This window comes from Halichoerus grypus, chromosome 14 (genome assembly GCF_964656455.1).
Source record: "Halichoerus grypus chromosome 14, mHalGry1.hap1.1, whole genome shotgun sequence".
NCBI lineage: Eukaryota > Metazoa > Chordata > Mammalia > Carnivora > Phocidae > Halichoerus > Halichoerus grypus.
Genome location: NC_135725.1, coordinates 43,900,994 through 43,928,407, shown reverse-complemented (window position 1 = coordinate 43,928,407; position 27,414 = coordinate 43,900,994). Strand labels below are relative to the sequence as shown.

General features: G+C 36.0%; 1 protein-coding gene across 4 annotated transcripts in view; it reads right to left on the bottom strand.

The window, feature by feature from the left end:
* Positions 1–27,414, bottom strand: part of CNTLN (centlein) — a 296,669-nt gene that overhangs the window by 7,504 nt on the left and 261,751 nt on the right. For 3 of the 4 annotated variants that reach the window (XM_078061240.1, XM_078061241.1, XM_078061242.1), the window contains 5 exons: positions 25,984–26,110; positions 24,199–24,336; positions 23,224–23,409; positions 6,873–7,058; positions 3,976–4,053 (listed from right to left, as the gene is read on the bottom strand). In XM_078061240.1, coding sequence (XP_077917366.1) covers positions 3,976–4,053; positions 6,873–7,058; positions 23,224–23,409; positions 24,199–24,336; positions 25,984–26,110 — 715 coding nt within the window. The remainder of the gene's footprint in view (positions 1–3,975; positions 4,054–6,872; positions 7,059–23,223; positions 23,410–24,198; positions 24,337–25,983; positions 26,111–27,414) is intronic. The other variant, XM_078061243.1, reaches the window with a different exon arrangement.

Sequence of the window (27,414 nt, the reverse complement as noted above, 5' to 3'; positions counted from 1 at the left end):
GGCTAGGCTGAATTAATGAAAACTTGTGAGTCCCTGAATATTGTTAATGTGATGCATCTACTAAATTTTCTATGGCTTCCGTACTGACATCTCCTCCCTACCAAATCTGATCTACGTCTTTGGGTCCCTCAAACTCTTAAAGGTATCATCATCCCTTTATGCAGGGTATTAAACTCACCCATCTATGGCTTCTACTTTCTGACTTCACCTCATCTCATTACTGCTATTGATTCAATTACTGTAACGTGGATCATATCTATCTCATTCTTTCTCTTTTTATGGCGAGGGCACATGCAGGCCCTCATTGCCCTTTGCCTCGGCGATCTTCCTGCTCCCAGTCTCTCTCCCTCCAAACCTGCTGTGTGCTGATCTCAGGTTTCTGTTCTAAAGCACAACTCTGATCATATCTCTTCCCTGCTCAAAAGCTTTCATAGTTTAGTCCCAGCCTACTTTTCCTATCTCTGTTTTTTCCTCTTACTCCCTAAACCATAGAAAAACTGATTTTTGAAGGGTTCTCCCATCCTATTATAATCATTAACTTGCTTGTTTGTCTCTGCCATAAATTATATGTTTTTAAAAATGTAATAATGTAAAAAGAGGAATTACTCCAAGTAAAAATATTCAAAGAAATTAAAAGGCAGCTGTGCCATAAAAAAATGACAGTAGATATTAGAAAGATTTTTTTTTTTAAACATTTTATTTATTTATTTGAGAGAGAGAATGAGACAGAGAGAGCATGAGAGGGTCAGAGGGAGAAGCAGACTCCCTGCCGAGCAGGGAGCCCGATGTGGGACTCAATCCCGGGACTCCAGGATCATGACCTGAGCCGAAGGCAGTTGCTTAACCAACTGAGCCACCCAGGCGCCCAAGATTTTTTTTTTTTTAAGATTTTATTTATTTATTTGACAGAGAGAGACACAGCGAGAGAGGGAACACAAGCAGGGGGAGTGGGAGAGGGAGAAGCAGGCTTCCCGTGGAGCAGGGAGCCCGATGTGGGGCTCGATCCCAGGACCCTGGGATCATGACCTGAGCCGAAGGCAGATGCTCAACGGACTGAGCCACCCAGGTGCCCCTAGAATTTTTTTTTTAGTGTAATTTTTATTGCTAGCAATCTGTGGGATAAAGGTTAGGTGCAGATAAAGATTAAATGTATAAAATTACCAATAGTATCAGGACCACCTTCAGGAATGAGGACATATACTTGCATTCTGTATTAAATATAGAAAAGTTCAGGTTTTAGACCTTTTAGTTCTCAGGGAATCTGGCTAAAAACAGCAGTAGGTATTATCCTCTTACACTGGAGTCCCATGCTGCCAGCTTTTTATTTTGTGGTAAATATTTTATTAATACAAATTTTCATCCAATGAATGCAGAGAAAAATTTCTTTGCAACGAAAATTTTGTACGTGTGGCCTAATCCTTAAACCAAAGCCTAATTTTGTGGCCTAATCCTTAAACCAAAGCCTAATTTTGTGGCCTAATCCTTAAACCAAAGCTAAAAGCATGGGGCCAGACTGACTCCTAGGATCTGAGAATTCCCTTACATACAGCACCCAACGCATAGGGAGGATGTAAAAGAGAGGTTTTCCGACAATTTTGTCTCCAAATATTTTAATAATCAAATATCAATATTGAATTAATTCGTTTTTTAAGGAAATGTGCTCAATTATTCCACAGCTTGACGAGTGTGTAACCCAGATACACAGAACTGTATGTCTTACTCAACGGACGTAGGAAGGAACACACACACTTATACCCACACGATCCTGCGAGCATCACTTAGCCTCTCACAAAATTGGTGGACAAAGAAAACCTTTTCTAAAATTCAGGACAAATATAATTGCTGTAACTGAGAGAGAAGAAAAGTAGGCTAAAATAAAAAATGAGAGAGATGTTTTCTATTTTATAGATTTTTCTCTTGGGTGTAATTACGAAGTGACATCCAAGTGCAACCAATGAAGTCCCTATTTTTTTCTCACAAAATTCAAAGACATCAGCAAAACCACCTATGTCAGTAATAAAAATAAAAAGTCTTTGACTTTCTAAATGTTTTCATACTGTCACAGTGGAATAAAATTAGCTTGAAAAACGATCTAAAGGCACATGATGCAGTTCGTTATGTAGAACAGCAACAGCAGAGCTTCCCAGGGTTCATAAAGTCCGCTCCATTAAATTTACCTCCAGTCAATAATTAGGAATCCACAAATAAACCCGGGCAATTAAATCAATACTGCCAGGCAATCATAGTCCGGAGTCCAGGCTCAGCGGCACAAAAAGGCACTACATCAAACTGCAGCATTAAGCGGCCTAACGCCATTTTCAATAGGATTTTTTTGCACTAACTAAACAGAATAAGTATACACCCTGATAATGCAGAATGTGTGTATGCACGTCTACACAGGTATGTCAAAAAAAAAAAAAATCAGGGCTGGTGTCAATATCGCTTTCATGAAATTTAATAAAGATGTGCACGTGTGGACGTATTATTTTTATGGTCATAACTGATGACAGAAGTTCCAGATTCAAGGGTCATACTTACAAGTTGAACATTAAAAAAATTCATTCAGAAGTTTATTTTTAGCATTTCAAGCTTAAAAATATAACCCGTCACAGTCATTACTGAATTCCTTCGAGGTGCCAGGAGCTGGGCTAGGTGTGGGGTGTGCAACATATTATAAGAAATGGCCTGTCTTCTCAAAAGCAGGTTGTCACCAAAGAAGACTCTGTCCAGGGCGTGCATGTCAACACTTGAACAACTTTAAGCCAAAGATTGCCAATCACTGTCTGTTATTAATGAAGTGATTCCTGATAATGTTTCAAAAATATATAAAACTGATGGTAAGAATATCAGTATTTCGTGTACGATTTTACTATCCTTGACTTTTCCAAAAGTATAAATACTGCTGTTTGTTAATATAAATGTAAAATAACTGCATTTAAGTCTGCTTTTAGTTTTAATCTTTACACAGAAACATACGATGACTTTCCAAAACTTACGGGACAGTAATAATTTTTCGGTTGTTTTGCTCTTTTGAAAACTACGTTTTAGCTCTTTTAATTCCTGGTTCATTTCTAAAAGAGACAATTAGGTTGAGCAAAAAGAACTGCAATGAAAAAGTTTTCGAATACATTACGCGCTGTCAGTGATGTCAAAACAAAAGCTGGCTACGACTAGAAAGGCAGGGCTCTCACCTGCCAATAAGCTGCCCTTGATCACTTACAAGAGGGGCACATCCCAGCAGACTCCATGTGTATTAAAAAAATACTTGAAAGGAAAGAAAAAGTATCACACAGGTCACAGCAGTAGTCTCAATGGACCCCTCAGGGATCTCAGCTCGTCTTGGCCTTGTCATCCTCTATGCAGCTTTCCACTCGGCCCAGAAAATGTCGATAGGAAAATGTTTGAGGGGCCTCTGGTGGACATTTTTTCATTCTTTCTGCATTGACAGGATGCCAAATCAATATTTACTTCCCACTAACAAGCTGCTCGAGGTCTCAGTAGAAAATATTGTAGAGAATGCGGGAAGACACAGTAATAAACAGCTGTCTGGCTGTGAGGAAAACATGAATTGACTGGAAACAGGTCCATAGTAAAAGGTCACCGAAACCCATGAACTCCTCAGGTGTCCATATCAACTACCAACTTTAAAGACATATAATAAAGAATCTCTTCTCCTAAGAGGGCTGAGAGAATGGATCCTTTTCAGGGTAGCAAGCATGGAGGTTGACTCAATACGTTAATTAATGCATTTGCTAAGTCCTGTGTTGGCTCTTCCCAAGGCATTTGTTTCATTTGTTAAGTCCAAAAGTACAAATAGAGGGTTAACTTTACTGTCTACCTATTGGAATACTTCTTTACCTACCAGAAGTAAATGATGTGGTAAGTGTTTACAAAAAGTTAGACATCGAGTAAAAATGTAAGGCTTGGAATATTTTTTTTAGAAGTTTTTAGAGATGAAGGAGAAAAATGAAATACCTGTCCTTCAAGAAGTTTCTGAATGTACAACAGCCATTCTCGGTCATTCTCAGCATCTATCCTTGTCCTTTCTAGGTCCTAAAGGAAGAAAATCAAAAGACTGGTGTTAATTGCATTTACATGAACTTGATCATACTGTTAGATACTGAATAAATTTATTTTTTTGTTGTTTTTTTTAAAAGATTTTATTTATTTATTTGACAGAGAGAGACACAGTGAGAGCAAGAACACAAGCAGGGGGAGTGCAAGTGGGAGAAGCAGGCTTCCCGCGGAGCAGAGAGCCTGACAGAGAGCCCGACAGACAGCCTGATGCGGGGCTCGATCCCAGCACCCTGGGATCATGACCTGAGTCGAAGGCAGACGCTTAACGACTGAGCCACCCAAGCGCCCCAATACTGAATAAATTTAAAGAGATACTGATAGAATAGGGTTCAGTAAAGACCACGTGTCCTTCCAAAGTAGGGAATATGCAAATCTGTGTTCTTAATACTTAATTTATAAATACTGACATGTAGAAGATAAAGCTATATTTCTCTATTTCACAGTACAATTCAGGAATATTTTATTTCTGTCTTCACAGTGGAGCTCAAGGTAGGGACAGAGGTGGTGGTGAAAGCAATGAAAATAAAGCGAAAAATAAGACAAAGCTGTATAAAAGAATCATTTACAAGTGACCCTTGTAAGATAACATAAAACCTTATATTAATTAAAAAATCTGACTTTTCAACAGATAATTAAGGAGTAATTGTTACAAATGCAAACAAAATAGGACATGGCATGGCTCCAGTGTTTTTAAATGCTTGCTTATTATAAACAACCAATAACTAACTGATAGGCAAGGGAAACTTCTACTTCAAGTGTTGTAAGCCCCTAAATATTCTCAACCCACCAATGATCAAGGTTAAAATAATTCTGAAAGTATAATGTATTCATATGTGCAGTGGATTATTCGGTTAAAAACATGATTTAGCTTACAAAAATATGGACTTTTCAAAAAGGGAAGGGTTTGGGAAACGAACATTTGTTGAAATTTACTGGATGCCAGGTATCCGGCGAGGCACTTCGCATAGGTTATCGTACTTTTTATATGAATTTACTAGAGTTCAATGTGGTTTAAAGAATATTAAGTCGGCTGGTTTGGGCTCTGCTTGGACAAGTCCAGTCAACTCTCTAGACCTCTGAAAAGATGCAGGGATCTAACTAAGCTCTGATCTATAATTAAATCTAGTAAATATATCAAGGTGCATGGATCCTTCTCAGAACAGTGTGATTTCTACTGGAGTCCTTTTTCTTCCAGGAGGATGTCCACTGAAGGTTGTGTGGTATGCTTTTCACAGTGCTGTATATTCTGGCTCCAGAATGTATCTGTCCAGAGGCTGGGGTGCCCTTACTTCACAGAAATGTGCCAGCTACTCTTTGGAACTATAAAGAGAGATCTTCTCATTCATATACCCAAAGGGGACAACTTTTTTCTATTCAGAGAGAGTCCTTTTTTCTCATCTATAAGCCCAGAGAGGGCATCTTTTGAGACCACACAAAGTTGATGGGCCTGTCTTCCAGAATATGTATCTGTGTTTGTGCACACACATGTGTACACAAACACACACATACACACATGAGGGATTTGGATAATCTACTTGTTTTAAAACTCTTAGGGAACAGTGGAGGACTCAGCCCTAATTTTTTGTTAGGATTCTCACTATCAATCAACACATTTTAAATGTCTATAGTAAGGTATAGTCAACACCCTTACCAGAGATACTATCATTTCCTGTGTGTCTTATATTTGATACTGTATTTGATAATGCTCTTGTACTTCAAAGTTCAGAATTCATAAAGTGAATTCAAAGTGTAGAAAGTCACAGGCATTGTAGCTTGGGTGCTGAAAATAGGAAACGCAGAGTTCGCTATCCTATTCACCCAGGGGATGAAAATCATCTCTGCGGGATTCCTTTGACCTCTTTTCTAAGAATTCTTGGCAGTTTAAAAACCTTTGCAAATTGTAGATCTGTTCTACGCCAGACGTTTTTCTGTTTTATTTTCTCCAGAAGTTTTTTGAGCAGCTGATGGGGGGCTGGAGGATGTTCTCATACAAACATTTAAGTCCATCATTTTACTTATTCATCGAGCCAAATATTTACTGGGAAGCTAGTAGCGCCATCATCTCTTTGATGTTTCCAAACAACCAAATCTAATATTCATGTATCAAAGTTCAGAGACTTAATAGGAAACAGGATTGAGTATCACCCTCAGGGTTTCACAGAAGACTGTCCACAGGATGAGATTCTGCTATCCAAGAGGTCATAAGTATGTGAAAAATGCAGTGGCCTCCCCAGGAGGTACAGAACTGTTACTGAAGACCCTTATCTATATGCACATAAATCCACTCAGACAGGAGTACTTTACCCAACTTAAAGCCATAAGTATATTTTTTCCTTAACTTGATCAGCAATAATTTTGAATTTAGCTAGGAAAGCCAATAGATTTACTATTTTTGCTCATGTAAGAGGAAAAGTCCTCAAATCAATGATGACCCACCTTAACTAAATCCATTCAAATTGGCTTAATTAAAAATACTAGCTTACAAGATATATGATTAAATTAAAGAAAATAGAAGAGACAGGAAAGGACTTGAATAACTGACTTGAATAACAAACACACAGTTCTAAAGGTTTTAGGTACTGGCTTCTTTCTGTATTATACAGTGAAATTTCACTAAATGTTTTCTGAGTTGGTTAATAGCCCTGATGTAACTTTCACGGGTATATTACTAAGCTGACCTTCATTAATATTATCTTGAAGATGAAACTCTAAGAATTATAAAACAAATAAAAGTATGTGTTGAAATTCAATGTATTAAAAAAGCCCTTTATTGATAAATACTTAAATGATCTTACCATTTCATCTTCTGTATCCATTATTTCCTCTAGATCTGACCGTGAAATGTTCAGGATCGAAGCTGCCAAGGTCTGGGCTTTATGGGTTGAGGTTTTGTGAGCATCCCTGTTTTTTCGCATTTTTCGAAACTCTCTAATTTGTTGCCTTACCTCATGGACATCACTTTGTAACTCTTTGACCAAAGCCTGCAACACATTGGAAAGAACGTGGGCTCATATGAAGTCATAAATGAAGACAAAGCAGTCACAGTATAAAAATGTGAAGATACCAGCAAATCATTGCTTATTAGGATTACTCTGATTTTATTTTGGAACATAGTAGATTGCTCTTTACTTATTGTCTGTATGTAATATAAGCTCTCTTAAATGCGCACTTAACAAACTTGCTGGATTAACCAAACTCTCCAATCCCTCTTTCAGATTTACCAACTGATATCCTGGTTGGTGAATGCTTGAAGCAGGCAGGCTACTTTTCATCATGCCAGAGCACAACCACTCCTGCCCACTGAGCTGATGCCAATCGTCATTTCTGTTTATTCCTAAATGTGTGTATATTCATTGTAACAGGTTAATTACATGATTAATTTACTTATTACATAAACTGATGAAAAATGGCTGCAGAAAGATAGTTGTTTCTATTTTATTAAAACTGGATCAGAAATGCTTTGCAAGGTCTTGATAAAGACAAGTTGGATAAATGTGTAATTAAATTATGTGTGGGCAAGACAACAATAAAGATTGAAAAAAAATTAAAACCTAGGACTGCTTCACAAGACTCTTTAAGTTCTCCCTTTGAGAGATGAATCAATGCTGGCCCATACCATGCCAACGCATGCATAAGAAAAGAACAGCCCTTACCCTGGGTGGACAGAGCTCTGGACCTCAATGCCTGGCTTTGTGATCTGAGAGCAGGTTAGCTAGATGTTTGGGTTATTTTTTGATCTTTTGCCAGCTCAAGCAAAGTTGCAATAAATAACAGTACTCATGTATACATTTTGCATCTCTAGAATATATCCCTAGAAGTGAAATTGCTGGACCAAAGGATTTGTCTAAGTGTAATATTGAAAGCTGTCACCAATCTTCCCCCCTCGCCAAGATAGTACCAAGATATACCTCCACAAAGAACATAGGAAAGTACTTGTTTCTCCACACGATTAGCAAAACACCAATTTGGATTTCACTGTAGTTTGTTTTTTCACTGTATTTTTAAATTTCACTTCTTTTATTAAAAAAAAAAAAAAGTTGAACATCAGCCTTAAGAGATAATTATATTTCTTTTGTTATTTTTTTCTATTTTTCTTAGTGACTTATAGGAGTTGTTTATATATTTGCATATTACATTTGTCTATTGTACATATCTAAATTTTTTTATACTTTGTATTTTCTTTCGACAGTAATTAGTGTTTCATGCCAAGGAAACAAATATTTCTTTTTTTTTAAGATTTTATTATTTATTTGTCAGAGAGAGAGAGAGCACAAGCACGGGGAGTGGGAGAGGGAGAAGTGGGCTCCCTGCTGAGCAAGGAGCCCGATGTAGGGCTCAATCCCAGGACCCTGGGATCATGACCTGAGCTGAAGGCAGACGCTTAACCGACTGAGCCACCCAGGCATCCTGGAAAAAGTATTTCTTATTTTTTATATACTTGATGATTGTTTTCTTTTCTTTCTCACTTTTAAATTTTGTGTGATACTTCAAAAAGCATTCTCCACAATGAGATATATATAAAAATGCATTTTCTACCCACGATTTTTTTCTGCTACTTTTAAGTTTTTATTTTTCATTTTAAAAATTTTAACCCATTTGTCATCATTTAGAAATTGTTACATAAAATCATAGTCATCCCACAACCACTTATTAAAAAGTTCAACTTGATGGGGCGCCTGGGTGGCTCAGTCGTTAAGCGTCTGCCTTCGGCTCAGGTCATGATCCCAGGACCCTGGGATCGAGTCCCGCATCGGGCTCCCTGCTCAGCGGGGAAGCCTGCTTCTCCCTCTCCCACTCCCCCTGCTTGTGTTCCCTCTCTGGCTGTCTTTCTCTCTGTCAAATAAATAAATAAAATCTTTAAAAAAAAAAATAAAAAGTTCAACTTGGGGTGCCTGGGTGGCACAGTCAGTTAATCGTCTGACTCTTGGTTTCGGCTCAGGTCATGACTTCAGGGTCGTGAGATCAAGCCCCACGTCAGGCTCCAGGCCCAGCACAGAGTCTGCTTAAGACTCTCTCTCCCTCTGCCCCTCCCTGCCCCACTCTCTTTGTCTCTCTCTCTAATAAAATATATCTTTAAAAAAAAGTTCACCTTTCTCCCACCGATCTCCTGTGTGTTTGGGTCAGTGTCTGGACTTTCTGTTCCATCCCATCTCTCTTTTTATTAGTGAAGCTTTATAACATATTTAAACTAGTAAGGCTTTATAATAAATGTTAACATCTGGCAGGCCTAGTTCCCTCTTACTACCCTTCTTTTTCAGGTTTTTCTTGGTAATTTTTGCTTGTTTTATTTTCCATATGAACTTCCATGTGAACCTTGTCTAGTTTCCCTCCCCCTAAAAAACAAATCTTACCGGTTATTTTATTTCAATCATGTTAAATTTCATTTGGGTCAGGGTAACCTTTTAGCATGTTGAGTCTTCCTAATTGAAGACCATGGTGTTCCCTTCCAGTTAAGCCTTATTTGTGTTTCTTAGGATCATTTTTAACTTTTCTCCTTCTAGCTTATTTCTCTTGCTAGCTTATTCACTTGGAGGGAAATTATTGTTGAATTACGGGTTTGATATTTGTTCTGCTCCATTATTTGTTTTCTTCTTTCAAGAATCCAATTATACATATGTTGAATCTCTGTCACTTGCTTCATAAATCCTTTTTCCCCTAATATGCTTTATTTTTTAATTGAGGCATAATTATGAATGAAATAGTGTGTACATTGTAAGGGTTTAGTTTAATGAGCTTTGATAGTTTATGCATGTATGCAACCACCACCCTGTTCAGGATAGAGAAAGTCTTCATACTCCAGAAATTTCTCTGATGCCCCTTTCTAGGCAATTCCTCCCACACCCAAACAGCAATTGTTCTCACACACACATTCATATGAGACCAGCAATATATGTATTTCCTGAGATAATTTCTTGTCTTTTACTTCTTTACTTTGTCTGCCACCTTGCTTCCATCTGCTCTTATGACTCATCATCTTTTTCCTAAATTCTTACATTTAATTTCACCTTAAACATGTGCTTTTTAAAGGAAAATATTTCATTAATATTTCAAATTCATACTAAAATTTTTCATCTGCTCTGTAGCAACTTATCTGTGGTGAAACTTATTTTCCTGCCACTTACTTTTTCTGTTTTTCCTCCATTCTTATTCTTGTACATTTGCACAGATACTGTGTTGGTTCATTTCTCTGGACTCATTTTTGAAGAAGATTTTTTCCTAGATCACCTATTTATAGGAAGTTACATGGCAGAAGGGCCTGTGGTATGTTCCAGGCTAGTGAAATTTTGCATACGACTTTAATTTTTTTTGATGAATTCCATTTGCCAGGTTTTTTTTTTTTTTTTTATGGTTTGCTTGCCTTTTTTTGTTTGTTTGTGTGTTTGTTTGTTTTACAATATAAGGAATCTTTTTTCTTGGCTGCTATCAGAAAAGCTCCCTCCTTCAGATATTCCTTGTCTCTTTTATTCTTCATTAAGCCCTATCTCCTTATGGAAGCAAACCAGTTCTAGGATGGCTATCACAAACCACTGCAGACCTGTTACACTGCTGCAAATAGTGGATGTTGGACTTGTACCTCATGTGAACTTCATTTTCTAAGAGGTCTTGATCTTTCGGAGGTCTGTAGGACCTAAGTCTTCTTTCCCTGGTTCCTTATTTCTGTGTCCTTTTGTATACTTTCCCCAATCTTACCTGTTTTTCACGGTTCTTCTATGTCTTTTGAAATACAGAGTTTTAGTTCTGACCTACATTGACTGTGAAAAGGAGTTGAATTTGTTTCTCTTTCTTGCCTGCTGCTGATTCCAAGGGACAGAGTAGGTGTAATGATGATTTTACCCCTCTATAATCAAGACAGAATTTTCCAAAATGCACTTTCTCCTAATATTTCCAGTTCTTGACTACTATGAATAAAACTGCTATAAATTTTGCTGTACACATTTGTGCATATGTTTGTACACATATGTTTTCATTTCTCTTGGGTAAATACCTAGAGGTAGAATTGCAGAGTCATATGGTAGGTAAATGTTTCATTTATTAGAACTTTCAGAGCTTTCCACGAAATCTTGCACCACTAACAGTGGATGAAAATTCTCTATTCTCCACATTCATTCCAACATTGGTAGTTTACAAGTCTTCTCTTGAATTTATTTAAAGAATTTGTTTAATGCTATTGTAAGTTGAAAATTTTCTATTTCATTTTCTAATTGTTTACTGCTAATATATACAAATACATTTGATTTTTGTACTTTGACCTCATATCTCATGAAATGGTTAAACTCTCTTATTAATACTAGTAGCTGTTTTATAAATCTTTAGGATTATCTACATAAAGAATCATGTCTCATCAGAGAAATGTAAATCGAAACCACAAAGATTAGTTACTTACAAAGCTAGTATGAATGTTAAAAAACAAAAGTAGTTAAAATAGCTATGAAAACAACAATTAGTTAAGGGATACAAAGATAAAAAGATGTAAAATGTGGCATCAAAAACAAAACATGGATTGAGAATAAAAATGTTGCACTTTAGAATGGGATCAAACTTAAGTTGTTATCAAAATAAAACGGACTGTTATAGACATAAGCTATTATATGTAAGACTCATGTAACCACAAGGGAAAAAAAGCTATAGGAAATACACAAAATATAAAGAGAAAAGAGTATAAGTATATCTTATATATGAATAAACTCATGAAACCACAAAGAAAGCAAGCAAGAGAGGAACTACAAAACCAGCTAGAAAACAATTAACAAAATAACAATAAGCACATACCTATCAATAATTACTTTAAATGTAAATGGACTAAATTCTCCAATCAAAAAACATAGTTTGACTGAATGAATAAAAAACCAACACTCATCTATCTCCTCCCTACAAGAGATATGCTTTAGATGTAAGAACATACACAGACGGAAAGTGAAGGGATGGAAAAAGATACTCCATGCAAATGGAAACCAAAAGAGAGCTGGAGTAGCTACACTTATATCAGATAAAACAGACCTTAAAACAAAGACTGCAGTAAAAGATGAAGAAGTTTGTTACATAATGATAAAGGGTTAATCTAACAAGAGGACATAATTTGTAAATATTTATGCACCCAACCTAGGAACATCTAAATATATAAAGCAAATATTAATAGACCTAAAGGAAGAAATAGATAGTAACACAATAAAAGTAGGGGATTTTAATACCCACTTATATCAATGGATAGGTCATCGATACTGAAAATCAGTAAGGAAACATCAGCCTAAATGACATACTACCAGATGTATTTAACAAATATTTGCAAAACATTCCATCCAAAAGCAATAGAATACACATTCTTCTCAAGTGCACACGGAACATTTTCCAACAGACATCATTTTAGACCACAAAACAGAACTTAATAAATTTAAGAGAACTGAAATCATATCAAACATCTTTTCTGACCACAATGATATGAAACTAGAAATTAATTCCATGATGAAAACTGGTAAGTTAAAAAATATGTGAAGTTTAAACAACATGCTACTGAATAACCAATGGGCCAAAGAAGAAATCAAAAGAGAAATAAAAAAAATACCTTGAGACAAATGAAAATGGAAATGTAACACCAACATTTAGGGGATGCAGCAAAAACAATTCTAAAAGGAATGTTCAGGGGCACCTGGGTGGCTCAGTCGATTAAGTGTCTGACTCTTGATTTTGGACCAGGTCATGATCTCAGGGTCATTATATTGAGCCCTGTGTCAGGCTCCACACTGCACTGCCTGCTTGAGATTCTCTCTCCCTCTGCCCCTGCTCCCCCACTTGTGTGTGCTCTCTCTCTAAAAAACTAAAACTAAAACTAAAATAAAAATAAAAGGAAAGTTCATAGTGATAAATGCCTACCTCAAGAAACAAGAAAAGTGTCAAATAAAGAATGTAACTTTACACCTCAAGGAATTAGAAAACGAAAAACAAATGAAGTCCAAAGAAAGTAGAAAGAAGGAAATAAAGACTAGAGCAGACATAAATGGAGACTAAAAAGGCAACAGAAAAGATCAATGAAACTAAGAGCTGGTTCTTTGACCCTCCTACACTGTTGGTGGGAGTGCAAGCTGGTGCAGCCACTCTGGAAAACAGTATGGAGGTTCCTCAAAAAGTTGAAAATAGAGCTACTATATGATCCAGCAATTGCACTACTGGGTATTTACCCCAAAGATACAAAAGTAGGGACCCGAAAGGGTATGTGCACCCCGATGTTTATAGCAGCAATGTCCACAATAGCCAAACTGTGGAAAGAGCCAAGATGTCCATCAACAGATGAATGGATAAAGAAGATGTGGTATATATATACAATGGAATATTATGCAGCCATCAAAAGGAATGAGATCTTGCCATTTGCAACGACGTGGATGGAACTGGAGGGTATTATGCTGAGCGAAATAAGTCAAACAGAGAAAGACATGTATCATATGACCTCACTGATATGAGGAATTCTTAATCTCAGGAAACAAAGTGAGGGTTGCTGGAGTGGGGGGTGGGGTGGGAGGGATGGGGTGACTGGGTGATGGACACTGGGGAGGGTATGTGCTCTGGTAAGCGCTGTGAATTGTGCAAGACTGTTGAATCTCAGATCTGTACCTCTGAAACAAATAATGCAATATATGTTAGAAAGAAAAAAAGAAGAAGAAGAATGTAGCAGGAGGGGAAGAACGAAGGGGGGGAAATCGGAGGGGGAGAAGAACCATGAGAGACGATGGACTCTGAAAAACAAACTGAGGGTTCTAGAGGGGAGGGGGGTGGGAGGATGGGTTAGCCTGGTGATGGGTATTGAGGAGGGCATGTTCTGCATGGAGCCCTGGGTGTTATGCACAAACAATGAATCATGGAACACTATATCTAAAACTAATGATGTAATGTATGGGGATTAACATAACAATAAAAAAAGACAAAACAAAACAAAAAGAGCTGGTTCTTTGAAAAGATAAACAAAACTGACAAACCTTTAGCTAGACTCATCAAGAAAAAAAGAAAGGATGAAAATAAATCAGAAATGAAAGAGATGCTATAACTGATACCAGAGAAATATAAAAGATCATAAGAGACTATGAACAACTATATGCCAACAAGTTAGACAACCCAGAAGAAATGAATAAATTCCTAGAACCATATAGCCTACTAGAACTGAATCATGACAAAATGGAAAATCTGAACAGACTCATTACTAGCAAGGTGATTGAATCAGTGATCAAAAACCTCCCAGCAAACAAAAGCCCAGGACCAGATGGCTTCACTGGTGAATTCCACCGAACATTCAACTAAGAATTAATACTAATTCTTCTAAAACTCTTTCAAAAAGTAGATGAGGGTCAAACTCTTCCAAACATATTTTATGAGGCCAGTATTACCGATACCAAAACCAGAAAAGGATGTCCCCTCCAGCACATACACACACACACATTATAGGCCAATACTCCTGATGAGCATAAAAGCGAAAATCCTCAACAAAATATCAGCAACCTGAATTCAACAATACATGAAAAGGATCATATACCATGATAAAGTGGGATTTATTCCCACAGATGCAAGGATGGCCCAACATTCACAAATTTGTCAATGTGATACACCACATTAACAAACAAAAGGATAAAAATCATATGATCATCTAAACAGATGAAGAAAAAGCATTTGACAAAATTCAACATCTGTTTATGATAAAAGCTCTCAACAAAGCGGCTATAGAGGGAATGTACCTTGACATAATAAAGGCCATATAGGAGAAGCCCACAGCTAACATCATACTCAAAGGAGAAAAGCTGAAAGCTTTTCCTCTAAGATCAGGAACAAGACAAAGACTGGACGTGTACTCTTGCTACGTTTATTCAACATAGTATTGGAGTCCAGCCAGAGTAATTAGGGGGGAAAAAGGCATCTGGATTGGAAAGGAAAAAGTAAAACTGTCACTATTTGTAGATGACATATTATATATAGAAAAACCTAAACATTCTATCAAAAAACTGTTAGAACCAATCAACAAATTCAGTAAAGTTGTAGGATACAATATCAATACACAAAAATCAGTCACTGTTGTTTACACTAATAATGAAGTATCAGAAAGAGAAATTAAGAAAAAAATCCCATTTATAAGTACATCAAAAAGAATAAAATACCTAGGAATATATTTAATGAACAAAGTGAAAGACTTTATATATTGAAAACTATAAGACATTAATGAAAGAAATTGAAGAGGACACAAGTAAATGGATAGATATTTCACGGTCATGGATTAGAAGAATTAATATTGATAAAATGTCCACACTAGCCAATCTACAGGTTCAGTGCAATCCCAAACTTTCAATAGCGTTTTCCAAAGAAATAGAACAAACAATCCTAAAATTTGTATTGAACTACAAGATTCCAAACAGTCAAAGCAATCTTGAGAAAAAAGAACAAAGGTGAAGTATCATGTTCCCTGATTTCAAATTATATTACAAAGCTATAGTAATCAAAGCAATATGGTACTGGCATAAAAACAGACACATAGTTCAGTGGAATGGAATACAGATCCTAGAAATAAACCCATACATATATGGTCAATTAATTTATGATGAGAGAGACAAGAATGTACACTGGAGAAAGGACAGTCTCTTCAATAAATGGTGTTGGGAAAATTGGACAGCCATATGCAGAAGAATAAAACCCAACCACTATCTCACACCATACCCAAAAATTAACTCAAAATGGATTAAAGACTTGAAGATAAGACCTGAAACCATAAAACTACAAAGAGAAAACATAGGCAATAAGCTCCTTAACATAGGTTTTGGTGATTTTTTTTGATTCTGACACTAAAAGTGAAAGCAAAAAAAAAAAAAAAAAAGGAAAAAATAAACAAGTGGGACTACATCAAACTAACAAACTTCTGCACAGCAAAGGAAACCATCACCAAAATGAAAAGGCAACCTCCTGAATGGGAGAAAATATTTGGAAATCATATTTGATAAGGGCTAATATTCAAAATATACAAAGAACTCATACAACTTAACAAAAAACAATCTGATTAAAAACTGGGCAGAGGATCTGTATAGACCTTTTTCTGAAGAAGATATACAGATGACCAATAGGTATATGAAAATATGCTCAACATCACGAATCATCAGGGAAATGCAAATGAAAACCACAATGAGATATCACTTCACACCTGTTAGAATGGCTATTATCAAATAGGTAGGAGATCACAAATGTTGGCAAGGACGGGTCAAAAAGGGAACCCTGTGCACTGTTGGTGGGAATGTAAATTGGTGCAGCCACTATGGAAAACAGAACAGAGGTCTCTCAAAAATTAGAAGTGGAAGTACCATATGATGCGGCAATCCCACTTCTGGGAATATATCCAAAGGAAATGAAAACAGGATCTGAAAGAAACATCTGCCCTCTCATATTCATTGCAGCATTATTCACAATAGCCAAGACATGAAAGAAAACATGGTATATATATGCAGTGGAATATTATTGAGCCATAAAAAGGGGGAATCCTGCCATTTGTGACAACATGGATGGACCTTGAGAGCATTATACTAAGTGAAATAAGTCAGATAGAGAAATACAAATACCATATGATGTCTCTTACCTGTGGAACCTAAAAAAGCTGAATTCATAGAAGCAGAGAGTAGAACGGTGGTTGCCAGGGGCTGAGGGGTGGGGGGAAGGAGACATTGGTCAAAGGGTACAGACCTCCAGTTCTAAGAAAAATAAATTCCAGGGTGTAATGTACAGCATAGTGACTATAGTTAACAAAACTGTATTGTATACTTGAAAGTTGCTATAAGAGTAGATATTAAATGTCTTTACCATAACAACAACAGCAACAACAAAATGGTAATTATGTGAGGTGTGATGGATATGTTAACTAACTTTATTGTGGTAAACATTTCATGATATACACATATACCACATCATCACACTGTACACCTTAAATTATACAGTGTTATATGTCAATTATATCTCAGTAAAGTTGGGAAAAAAAGAACGGAAAAAATCATAATTAAGGGAGTAGATCACTGCCAAAGTATTAACATTGTACATATAAAAATAAAATTACTGTGCTCCACAAATGTTCTCGTTAAAGAAGCAAGAAGTTTATATGCCCAAAACATCTTACTAAATCTTTCCAAAGCAAGCACATATTGGTAATTAAATGATTTAAGCTTCCAGCTAAATGGTGTTCTTTGGCTGATATTTATTTCAGAGCTAACAAAAAGCACTGAGAAGACAGAATCTGGCATTTGACTCTCACATATAAGCACATTAAAAAGCCTATATCAGGGCTCAATCACACTGAGCAAAGACTTCTAGGAATTTTCCCTGTGTGTTTTACTCAGTTACTAGGAGGATTCGAAGCCTCAGCTCTGCCATATACACCTAGCCCACATGCTCAAAGCACTTGATTTTACCCCAGGGCAAAATTCCATATTCAAGACTAGATCTAGAACAGATGGTCATTCTACCTCTTCTCTAATCTGGTTGTGCCCTGTGAAAAATGCACAGACTAAAGGGAACACAGATTCCACAACAGGGCCAGAACAGACATTATTGCTATTAATACTAGTAATAATATGTATTAAGCACTTTTGTGTTTATGATACCCTAACAAGCTCTGTACAGAATGAGACCTGGTGATCACAATGTTCCATGTAGGAACCAAGTACATTCTTTAACTATGCTCTTTATGGAGTGTGCACAGCTCTAGCCTTCACAGAGTTTTCAATCTAAGCAGTGGTTAGGTATCTAGTACCATTCTTGAGCCAGATATAAAATCAATTCCTTGAGAACTGAATGAGTCTTATTACATGCCAGTACTTTGGGGATAATGAATGACAGTATGTTCCGTGGGAAGGAGACCGTGTGCAAAGGCAGGAGTGAACATACTATGGGGGAAAGTTGGAGAGTAGTGGGGAAGATTAGATTCTAAGCAGGATAAGGCCAAATTATGGAAGGTGTTAAATATTTAAAAAGCTGAGCTCTAGCACAGTAAAGATCTAGGAAGTCACTGATGGTATGTAGCCTCAGATAGTGGCTCCTGAGCATTTCCACCTGGTCCTAGGGCCATGTGTGCAAGGAAGAGAAGGATCGTAGACATCTCATTCCTCAGAGTCAAATGTCCAGTCTTTGCCAATGTTTCTGGTTTGGCATTGATTTGCTGGTTGCCCTTTATTAGAAAAATGGATTAAGCAGCAGAAATAGCGCCAGTGTCAACTACATATTGGCTCTAAAATACAGTGAAGAAAAACAAATTTCAAATTACCATTAGGCTTCGATTAAACACCAAATCATATATAGATTCAGTTGATAAAAACAACTGAAGGCAGTGTTTTAAAAACTATGTTATGCATAATAATCACCTAACTTGTTAACTTCAGCTTATTGGGCCCCACCCCCACCAAGATTTTGATTCAATAAATTTGGGGCCCTAGGGGCGTCTGGGTGGCTCAGTCGTTAAGCATCTGCCTTCGGCTCAAGTCATGGTCCCAGGGTCCTGGGATCGAGTCCTGCATTAGGCTCCCTGCTTGGCGGGGAGCCTGCTTCTCCCTCTCCCACTCCCCCTGCTTGTGTTCTGTCTCTCGCTGTGTCTCTCTCTGTCAAATACATAAATAAAATCTTAAAAAAAAAAAAAATAAAATAAATTTGGGGCCCTAAATTATGCATTTTATTTAAAAGCAATAGAATCAGTTGATTCTAAGGAAGGTAATCCAGTACCAAAAAGAAACAAAGTGGAAAGGTTCTGAAAGAGTACTAAAAATGGCTTATCAATATCTTTTGTCTTTTCCTATTATGTAATCTTTAATATGTTACTCAAATGACAACGACATGAAACCACAGCAATCCTGAATTTATCTATTAGCACATTTATACTTGGGGCAGCTGGGTGGCTCAGTCGTTAAGCATCTGCCTTCGGCTCAGGTCATGATCCCAGGGTCCTGGGATCGAGCCCTGCATCGGGCTCCCTGTTCAGCGGGAAGCCTGCTTCTCCCTCTCCCACTCCCCCTGCTTGTGTTCCCTCTCTCGCTGTGTCTGTCAAATAAATAAAATCTTAAAAAAAAAAAAGACATTTATACTCTACATCATTGCTGGTGAAAACTATGAAGGATTAATATGTCACTCTTCAACAATTAGAAATTAGACACTATGATTAAATATTCAAATCCTTGGACGAAAATAAAAACCTTGTTTTTTAAAAGATAATTTTTGCCAAATTACTTTCTGTGAACAAGTATACCCACTATATTATCATGAAGGTCATGAAACTTCATCAAGTCTATAATAATCAGATATGTAATCATAAAATTCATTTTTCTATCTTTTTTTAAAGATTTTATCTATTCATTTGACAGAGAGAGAGAGAGCAGAAGGCAGAGGGAGAAGGAGAAGCAGGCTCCCCACTGAGCAGGGAGCCCGACGTGGGGCTCAATCCCAGGACCCTGGGGATCATGACCTGAGCCAAAGGCAGATGCTCAACCGACTAAGCCACCCAGGTGCCCCTCATTTTTCTATTTTTAAAACTTCTGGTTATCAATTCTTTTTAAAAAGTACACATTCAAAGAATATTTCAGGAAAAACAATAACTGGCATTTAAATAAATCTTATAATTATGCATTTCATATTTTATATCTTGGCTAAAAATACAACAAACAAAACCCTAATCTGAATATAAAACAAAAAAACAAAGGATTATGAAACTAAAGGTCATAATAAAAATGGTTTTACATCATGAGTAATGACAATATTCAATGAGAGTGCTTATCATAAGTTAAACAGTGAGACTATTCAAAAGTATTTGGAAGAAATGACATTTTAAATCTGGAAAAGTTAAATTACGTTTACTAAAATTAATACTCTGCAATCATTTGGGGTCCTCTGAGGCAAGGTTTATTGGTTTGACTTTATATCCGTTGAAACCTTTGTTAAAAGAGATAAAACAGATAAAATGTTTCATTCCATTCATTTTGCAGATATTTTTAAAATGAGAAAACTCCCAAGGTATCTATGATTTCCAAAGAAAGAAAGTAAGGGATTTGTTCTAAATGGGGTACTATTAACAGTGGCATAAAATGTCACAAGCTCCTATTTTTAGAGGGATGAAGAATATGGCATTATACATAAGATCCAGTTATTTGTTATCTTATATTCAATCTATGTCATTTCTTATAAATAAGATCAATACCTATGGAGATAAGTGGATTTAAAAATATTCTACTTTATGTTGAGCAGAGAAGTCTCTACTGGGGGCTTAAGAGATGCCAAACTACCTACCAATCTAGAGAGAGAAACCAAAAAAAACAAAAATCAAAACCTGATTTGAGAACACTAATATATTAACATATATAAAATAATATACATTAGAATATACACACACACACATATATGTGGCAAATTTGAGTGATTCAAATAACAGGGGGGTTATGTGGGAAAGGAGACAGTAAGTAGTGATGTTATTTGATTCCATAGTTTCAACTTTCATTTTATAAAAATTCCATGAATTGAAAATATTTCATATACTGAAGTAAATTTCTACTGCTATGTTATGCCAGTTTCTTTAAATTTGAATTCCAGTATAGTTAACATACAGTGTCATATGAGTTTCAGGCACAGAATATAGTGATTCAACAATTCTATATATTACTCAGTGCTCATCGTAAGTGTACTCTTAATCCCCTCGACCTATTTTACCCATCCTCCCACCCACCCCCCCTCTGGTAACCATCTGCTTATTCTCTATAGTTAAGAATCTGTTTTTTGGTTTGTCCCTTTTTCTCTGTTCATTTGTTTTGTTTATACATATGAGTGAAATCATATGGTATTTGTCTTTCTCTGAGTATAATACTTCGCTTAGTATTATACTCTACATCCATCAATGTTGTTGCAAATGTCATGATCTCATTCTTTTTTATGGCTCAGTAACAGTCCATCGTACATATATGTACCACAACTTCTTTGTCCATTCATCCACTGATGGACACTTGAGCTGCTTCCATAATTTGGCTATTATAAATAATGTTGCAATAAACATAGGGGTGCATAGATCTTTGCACATTAGTGTTTTCATATTTTTTGGGTGAATACCCAGTAGTAGGACTGCTGGATTGTAGGGTAGTTCTATTTTTAATTTTTTTGCGGAATCTCCACATTGTCTTCCATAGTGGTTCTACCAGTGTGCATTCCCACCAACACTGCAAAAGGATTCCTTTTTCTCCACATCCTTGCCAATACTTGTTGTTTTTTGTGTTTTTGATTTTAGCCATTCTGACAGTGTGAGGTGATATTGCATTGTGGTTTTGATTTGCATTTCCTTGACGATTAGTGATGATCAGCATCTTTTCATGTGTCTTCTGGCCATCTGCATGTCTTCTCTGGAGAAATGTCTGTTCATGTCTTATGGCCATTTTTTAATTGGGTTATTTGTTTTGGGGGTGTTGAGTTTAACAGGTTCTTTATATATATTATGGATACTAACCCTTTATCAGATGTCATTTGCAAATATCTTCTCCCATTCCATTGGTTGTCTTTAGTTTTGTTGATAGTTTTTTTTTGCTGTGCAGAAAATTTTAATTTTGATGTAGTCCCAACAGTTTATTTATGCTTCTGTTTCCCTTGCCTCAGGAGACATAGCTAGAAAAATGTTGCTGTGGCTGATGTCAGAGAAATTACTGTTTATGTTGGCTTCTAGGATTTTTATGGTTTTAGGTCTCACATTTAGGTCCTTAATCCATTTTGAGTTTATTTTTGTGTATGGTGTAAGAAAGTGGTCCAGCTAGTTTCATTCTTTTGCATGTAGCTGTAAAATTTTCCCAACACCATTTGTTGAAGAGACTGTCTTTTTCCATTGCATATTCTTGCCTCCTTTATCAAAGACTGACTATATAATTGTGGGTTTATTTCTGTGCCTTCTTTGCTGTTCCACTGACCTATGTGTTTATTTTTGTGCCAGAACCATACTGTTTTGATTACTACGGCTTTGTAGTATATGATATGCCAGTATTTAATCATGCATGCCATCAAGTAGCACAAGTAACTCAATCTCACCAAAGACGGCCAAAAAACAAAACAAAACATTGTGATTTCGGGAGAAAAGAGAGAAAGTAAAGAGCTACTTTCCCACTGTAGTCACACTATTTTGGTGCTTATTTTGAAGGGCCAAAGAACTATCATTAAAATTTCACATATCTAATAGAAATTTAATTTGATTAAGTAGTGATCATGACCACATGCTGACTATTTTGCAAGGTACCTGGTAGATGTTGTGGAGGTGGAGATTGATAAAACATTGTCCTTCACTTTAAGAAACTCATCATCTCCCTGGTGGCAACAGATCCATTTGCTAGCTATAATACAAGGCAGAATAAAAGGCACCAAAAAGAGGTATAAACAACTCACAGTGGGACTAAAGGAGCAGAGAAATCACCAGATTCCTGGTCCTTTGTGCCTGGTATCTCTGAAACCAGAGCCCCTCCTCCTCGGTTTTCCCAGAAGAGCTAGGGGAGGAATACTGTCTGAATATATGGGGCAAAAGCACAGACCAGAGGCCTAAAAAGCTCCTTATAAAGACTTTCCAACAAACCACCTGGATCCGCCCCTCCCCCCCCACTTAGTGGTTCCTTGTGTAGCCAATTACTGAGCCTCTCTGGGGTTCTTCAGCTGTCGGATAATTTCTAGACAGTACAGCCTTTGCAGACACTTTGATTTGTCTTCCTTTTATTCTGCTAAGTCATTTACCATTCCTCTATCCAGTCCATGTCTAATATGCTATGGACTGGGGTTCAGATGTCTCTGAGCTTCAATAAATCTGGGGCAAGTTTCTGGTTGTTCTTGCTGGATTTTCAAAAGGAGAATAGAGTGGAAATGACTTAATTCGTTCATCTTAAAACCTGTCTTGATTACATGATTATTACAATTTCATAACTGAATTGACATTAAGAATATTAAAAATAGGGTGGAAAATTTTAAACTCAAACTATAAGACCAAATCTTTTCTAGACCAATTTTGAACAATGTGGCAAGTAGGGTAGGAGAAGATGCTCTGTGGTTTCAGAAAGCAGAAAGAAACTTCAGAGTGTTCCCATATCATCTCAAGGAGGCCACCTTTCTCCTGAAGTAAAGTACAGTTAGTAAACTACAAGTAATTCAAACCTTCACAAAGATGGTGAACTCTTCCACTTTCTCACTGGCTAACACCAACTTCTTCTGTGCACCTTCTAGGGCCTGCTCACTTTGCAGTGCTAATCCCTGAAGATGCTTAGACGCTGCCGTTTCAATCTCTGCCATTGCAGATTCAGTCTCGCTTACTTTTGATACTAGGAGACTAAGCTTGACATCCTGCAAAAGACCGGTGATTACAGAACAAAAAATCATTCACAAACATATTTGGAAGAGTCAGGTATACATGTCAGGTAAAGAAATGGTTTCATGATTCTCTTTCTATATGTATTTATTTTTATTTGGGTAAAATGGATGGTTGTTTTCATTTATTTTCAATAAAATATCCTGTGCACATATTCTCATATATTTATCATCAAAGTTAGTTTATATTTTTAAGAATTATAAATCATTAAAGACATGGAATCTATTTTAGGCCAAAAGACCAAATGGAAATATTTAATTAGTTTATAAGGTTAGGTGGATCTGAAAAATTTATATCCACTTAGGCCAGTTCTTTTTTTTTTTTTTTTAAGATTTTATTATTTGACAGAGAGAGAGCACAAGCAGGGGTAGCGGCAGGCAGAGGGAGAGGGAGAAGCAGGCTCCCCGCAGAGCAGGGGGCCCAACATGGGGCTCGATCCCAGGACCCTGAGATCATGACCTGAGCCGAAGGCAGACGCTTAACCGACTAAGCCACCCAGGCGTCCCTCCACTTAGGCCAGTTCTTAACAATAGTGTTCATTTAAAAGACATTATCAAGACACAAAATCTGTTTCCCTATTATAGCACTACCTTCAATGTTAAACAAATTCTTAGTGTTTCATGTAGAGATAGAAATGTTCTTTGCTGTTATCTGAAACAATTAAGTTGCTCATAATAGTTTTGGGGAGAAAAAAATGACAACTTTAAAAATGAAAAAGATACAGTTATATTCCATTTCTACGCTAACATGTCCAAAATGCGTACCTTTTTTTCTAATTCCTCTTTCGTTTTTTGATACATCTGTTCATAATGTGACTTCTCTTTCACAGCAACACTGAGTCTCTGCTTTAGTGAATCAATTGATACCTTCTTGTTGGAACATTCTTCAGTTAGTGTCTTCACCTACAGTAAAAGCATAAAGGTATCTCTTATTGGTTAAGGCATCCTAGTCGTATACTCGATCTGTTTCAACAGAAACCAAAATGAAGTCATGAATAAGTCTAATTTCATTTGTTTTCTCATAAATGATATCAAATTTAAATAAATAAAAGTTAAAAAAATGATAATTCAAGTATAAGGTTTGTAGCACTCATATTATGAATGAGACAAAAATCCTTAAATCAATAACAAAACAAAAAATGCACAAAAAAGGATGAATGCTGGTATGTGTGGTCTGCCTAATAATATAGTACTAATTTTAACTATGTTTCCTTTAATTACTAACCTAAACTTCCTTAAGCAGGGGATGGTTGTCTTTGATTCTTAAACAAGCCAAGTCATGGGTAATTTTCAGTTATAACCATATAACATGTACTTTTTAGGATAAAATTAAATAAGTGATACAACACATTTACTATACATCTGAAAGAAGAAATAGTTTCTCTTTATTTGCTTAATACCACTAAAGATATATAATTACTTATACAAAGATTCTAAGACTATATCTGGAATAAAAGTTTAAAAATCAGCAATATTTAAATAACACTGAAAAAAAAACCTATAGGAAGTAATTATAATTTATGTGGGTGTGTGGAGGAGAAAAAGAAAGAAAATCCATGTGCATTTGTCTTGCTCATGTAAAATTTTCTCTCTTAAATCCATTTGAGCTAACAGATACTTACATTTTTATCTCCAACAAGGAAAGTAAGGGAGATGCTCTCTCTGGAGTGGATAACATTTAGTGAATGCCAAAGCACAAGCTGCTTTATGAGTTGTGCAAATAGCACCTTTTTAAAAAAAAAAACAAACAAACCAAAAAAACAAAAAATCTCTTAGTCAGCAAATTGCTGATTTCTACTTTGGGGTCAGGTATGCAACTATGTTAAATACAACTCTCTTCCTAAGTACACTGAATTAAGTGTAGAGAAGGAAAAAGTACACTTTTTAAAAAATTGTGGTAAGTACATTTTTAAAAAGAACTTCTGGTAGTTATTAGTTATCACCTTTTTCATTTAAAAATATATGCTTCATTCGATCATTATAAATGTTAGTAAATTAAATAAAGCAAATAAAATAATTTTAAATTGTATAAACTTTAAAATGCTGAATAAAATGTAATTATATACTGCAAAACATTGAAGGTTTTTAAATTTAAATTCGATTATCTTCTCATGGTATGTTCACAAATATAGAGAGAATGTGTGGCTATGTTATGTATGAGATTTGAGTCTTGAATTTTAAAACAAATAATGTACTTTCAGAGCAAGTAATGTAATTATATAACAGTACACATATTCTATGAATATTTTCTATAAATTTAATAAGATTGGATACTCAAGGGGCGCCTGGGTGGCTCAGTCGTTAAACGTCTGCCTTCGGCTCAGGTCATGATCCCAGGGTCCTGGGATAGAGCCCCGCATCGGGCTCCCTTCTCCGCGGGAAGCCTGCTTCTCCCTCTCCCACCCCCCTGCTTGTGTTCCCTCCCTCGCTGTGTCTCTCTCTGTCAATAAATAAATAAAATCTTTAAAAAAAAAAAAAAAAAGATTGGATACTCAAGAACGTAGAGGGAAATGATTTTTTTTCAGTGTCAGAGAACATAAAAGTTAATACCTTTTTTTCAAGATTTTCTAACATTTCATTAATACTCTCATTACTTTCCAGATTTACTTTCTGTCGAAATTTCAAGTCCTCTATCAAATGTCTTTTCATGGTTATATCCCTCTCCATTCGAGACATCCTTGAAAGGGAAAAATGACATTTTATTGAGAGTGACAGGAAATACTTCAACAGTGATTATATGATTATATGATAATCTTACATATTATCCAGTGTTATACCTACCGTTAATTTTTAAATGCTATCTGATATTAATTGCAAATAAGATAATTGCATGAGATGAGATATTGCTCTATGAATACTCTGAGTTTTTATAAAATCTATAATCCAGTTGTGACTGGTAATTATATTATTATATATATGCATTAGGACATAAAAAATAGAAGAACTGAGAAAGATTGACAAAATTTATGAAAAATTAAAATTGTTATATTTAAATTATATTTTTGCATTGCTAAGAAAAATCAAACTGATATTTGGAGATCATGAACGAGCCTAACACTGATAGGAAACAATTCTATACATTAATAAACAAATGTAAAAATCTTACACCATCATATAGAAACACAATAACCTTAGGCATGGTAGCTTCTAATTTAATATCATTTGCGATTTAACTGACCAATCAGCGTGGCTTCCGTGGATCGCGTGTATAAAATGGCAGCTGAGGTGCCTACTCCCAGTCCTACCGAATAGTAACAGGCAACACTGGCCACGTGCTTGCTGTGTGCCGAGCTCTGTTACAAGTGCTCCACGTGCACTCATTCAAGCCTCACAAGGACTTTATGAGCGAATGCCATTAAATGGTATGCGATGCAGAGCTAGCAGGTCGAGAAGCCAGGATTCAAAGAACGTTTCTCTAGAGCCCTCACTCTTAAATAGTAAACAAGACTGCCTCTTAGGCTCATAAATAAACCTGGAGATATTTTGTTTAAAAAATTAACCAATCTTTTAGTCTAGTCGTTTCGTCTGTGAATATCACTTCTAAGTGATCTTCACTTAAATGTGGTATACGCGTATGTACACAAGATATATAGATATAGATATATAGATTTCTCAAATTATCAACGACAGACTGTAATTCTATCTAAACATGTTATCACCCCTAAGCTCTAATAATGTATCTATAAAAGATATAGAAAGGAAGTCATTTTGATTCAGTGAGAAAGAACATTTCAATCCCCTTTTTGTTAATAAACACATAAAGTACAAACTTCCGTAATATTTTATTTTAGAGAAAAGCAAAACTTTCCTTTTTTCCCACCTTAGCTCTATAATGTTAGGCATTAAATCCAATAAAAGATCAGTCTACATATATATCTGCCAAATAATTACCACATTCATAAGTTTTCTGTTTGTAGTCTTTAGGTCATTGATTTATATACATTCAAAATTAAATGTTTAAGAACGAAAACCTAACTTTAC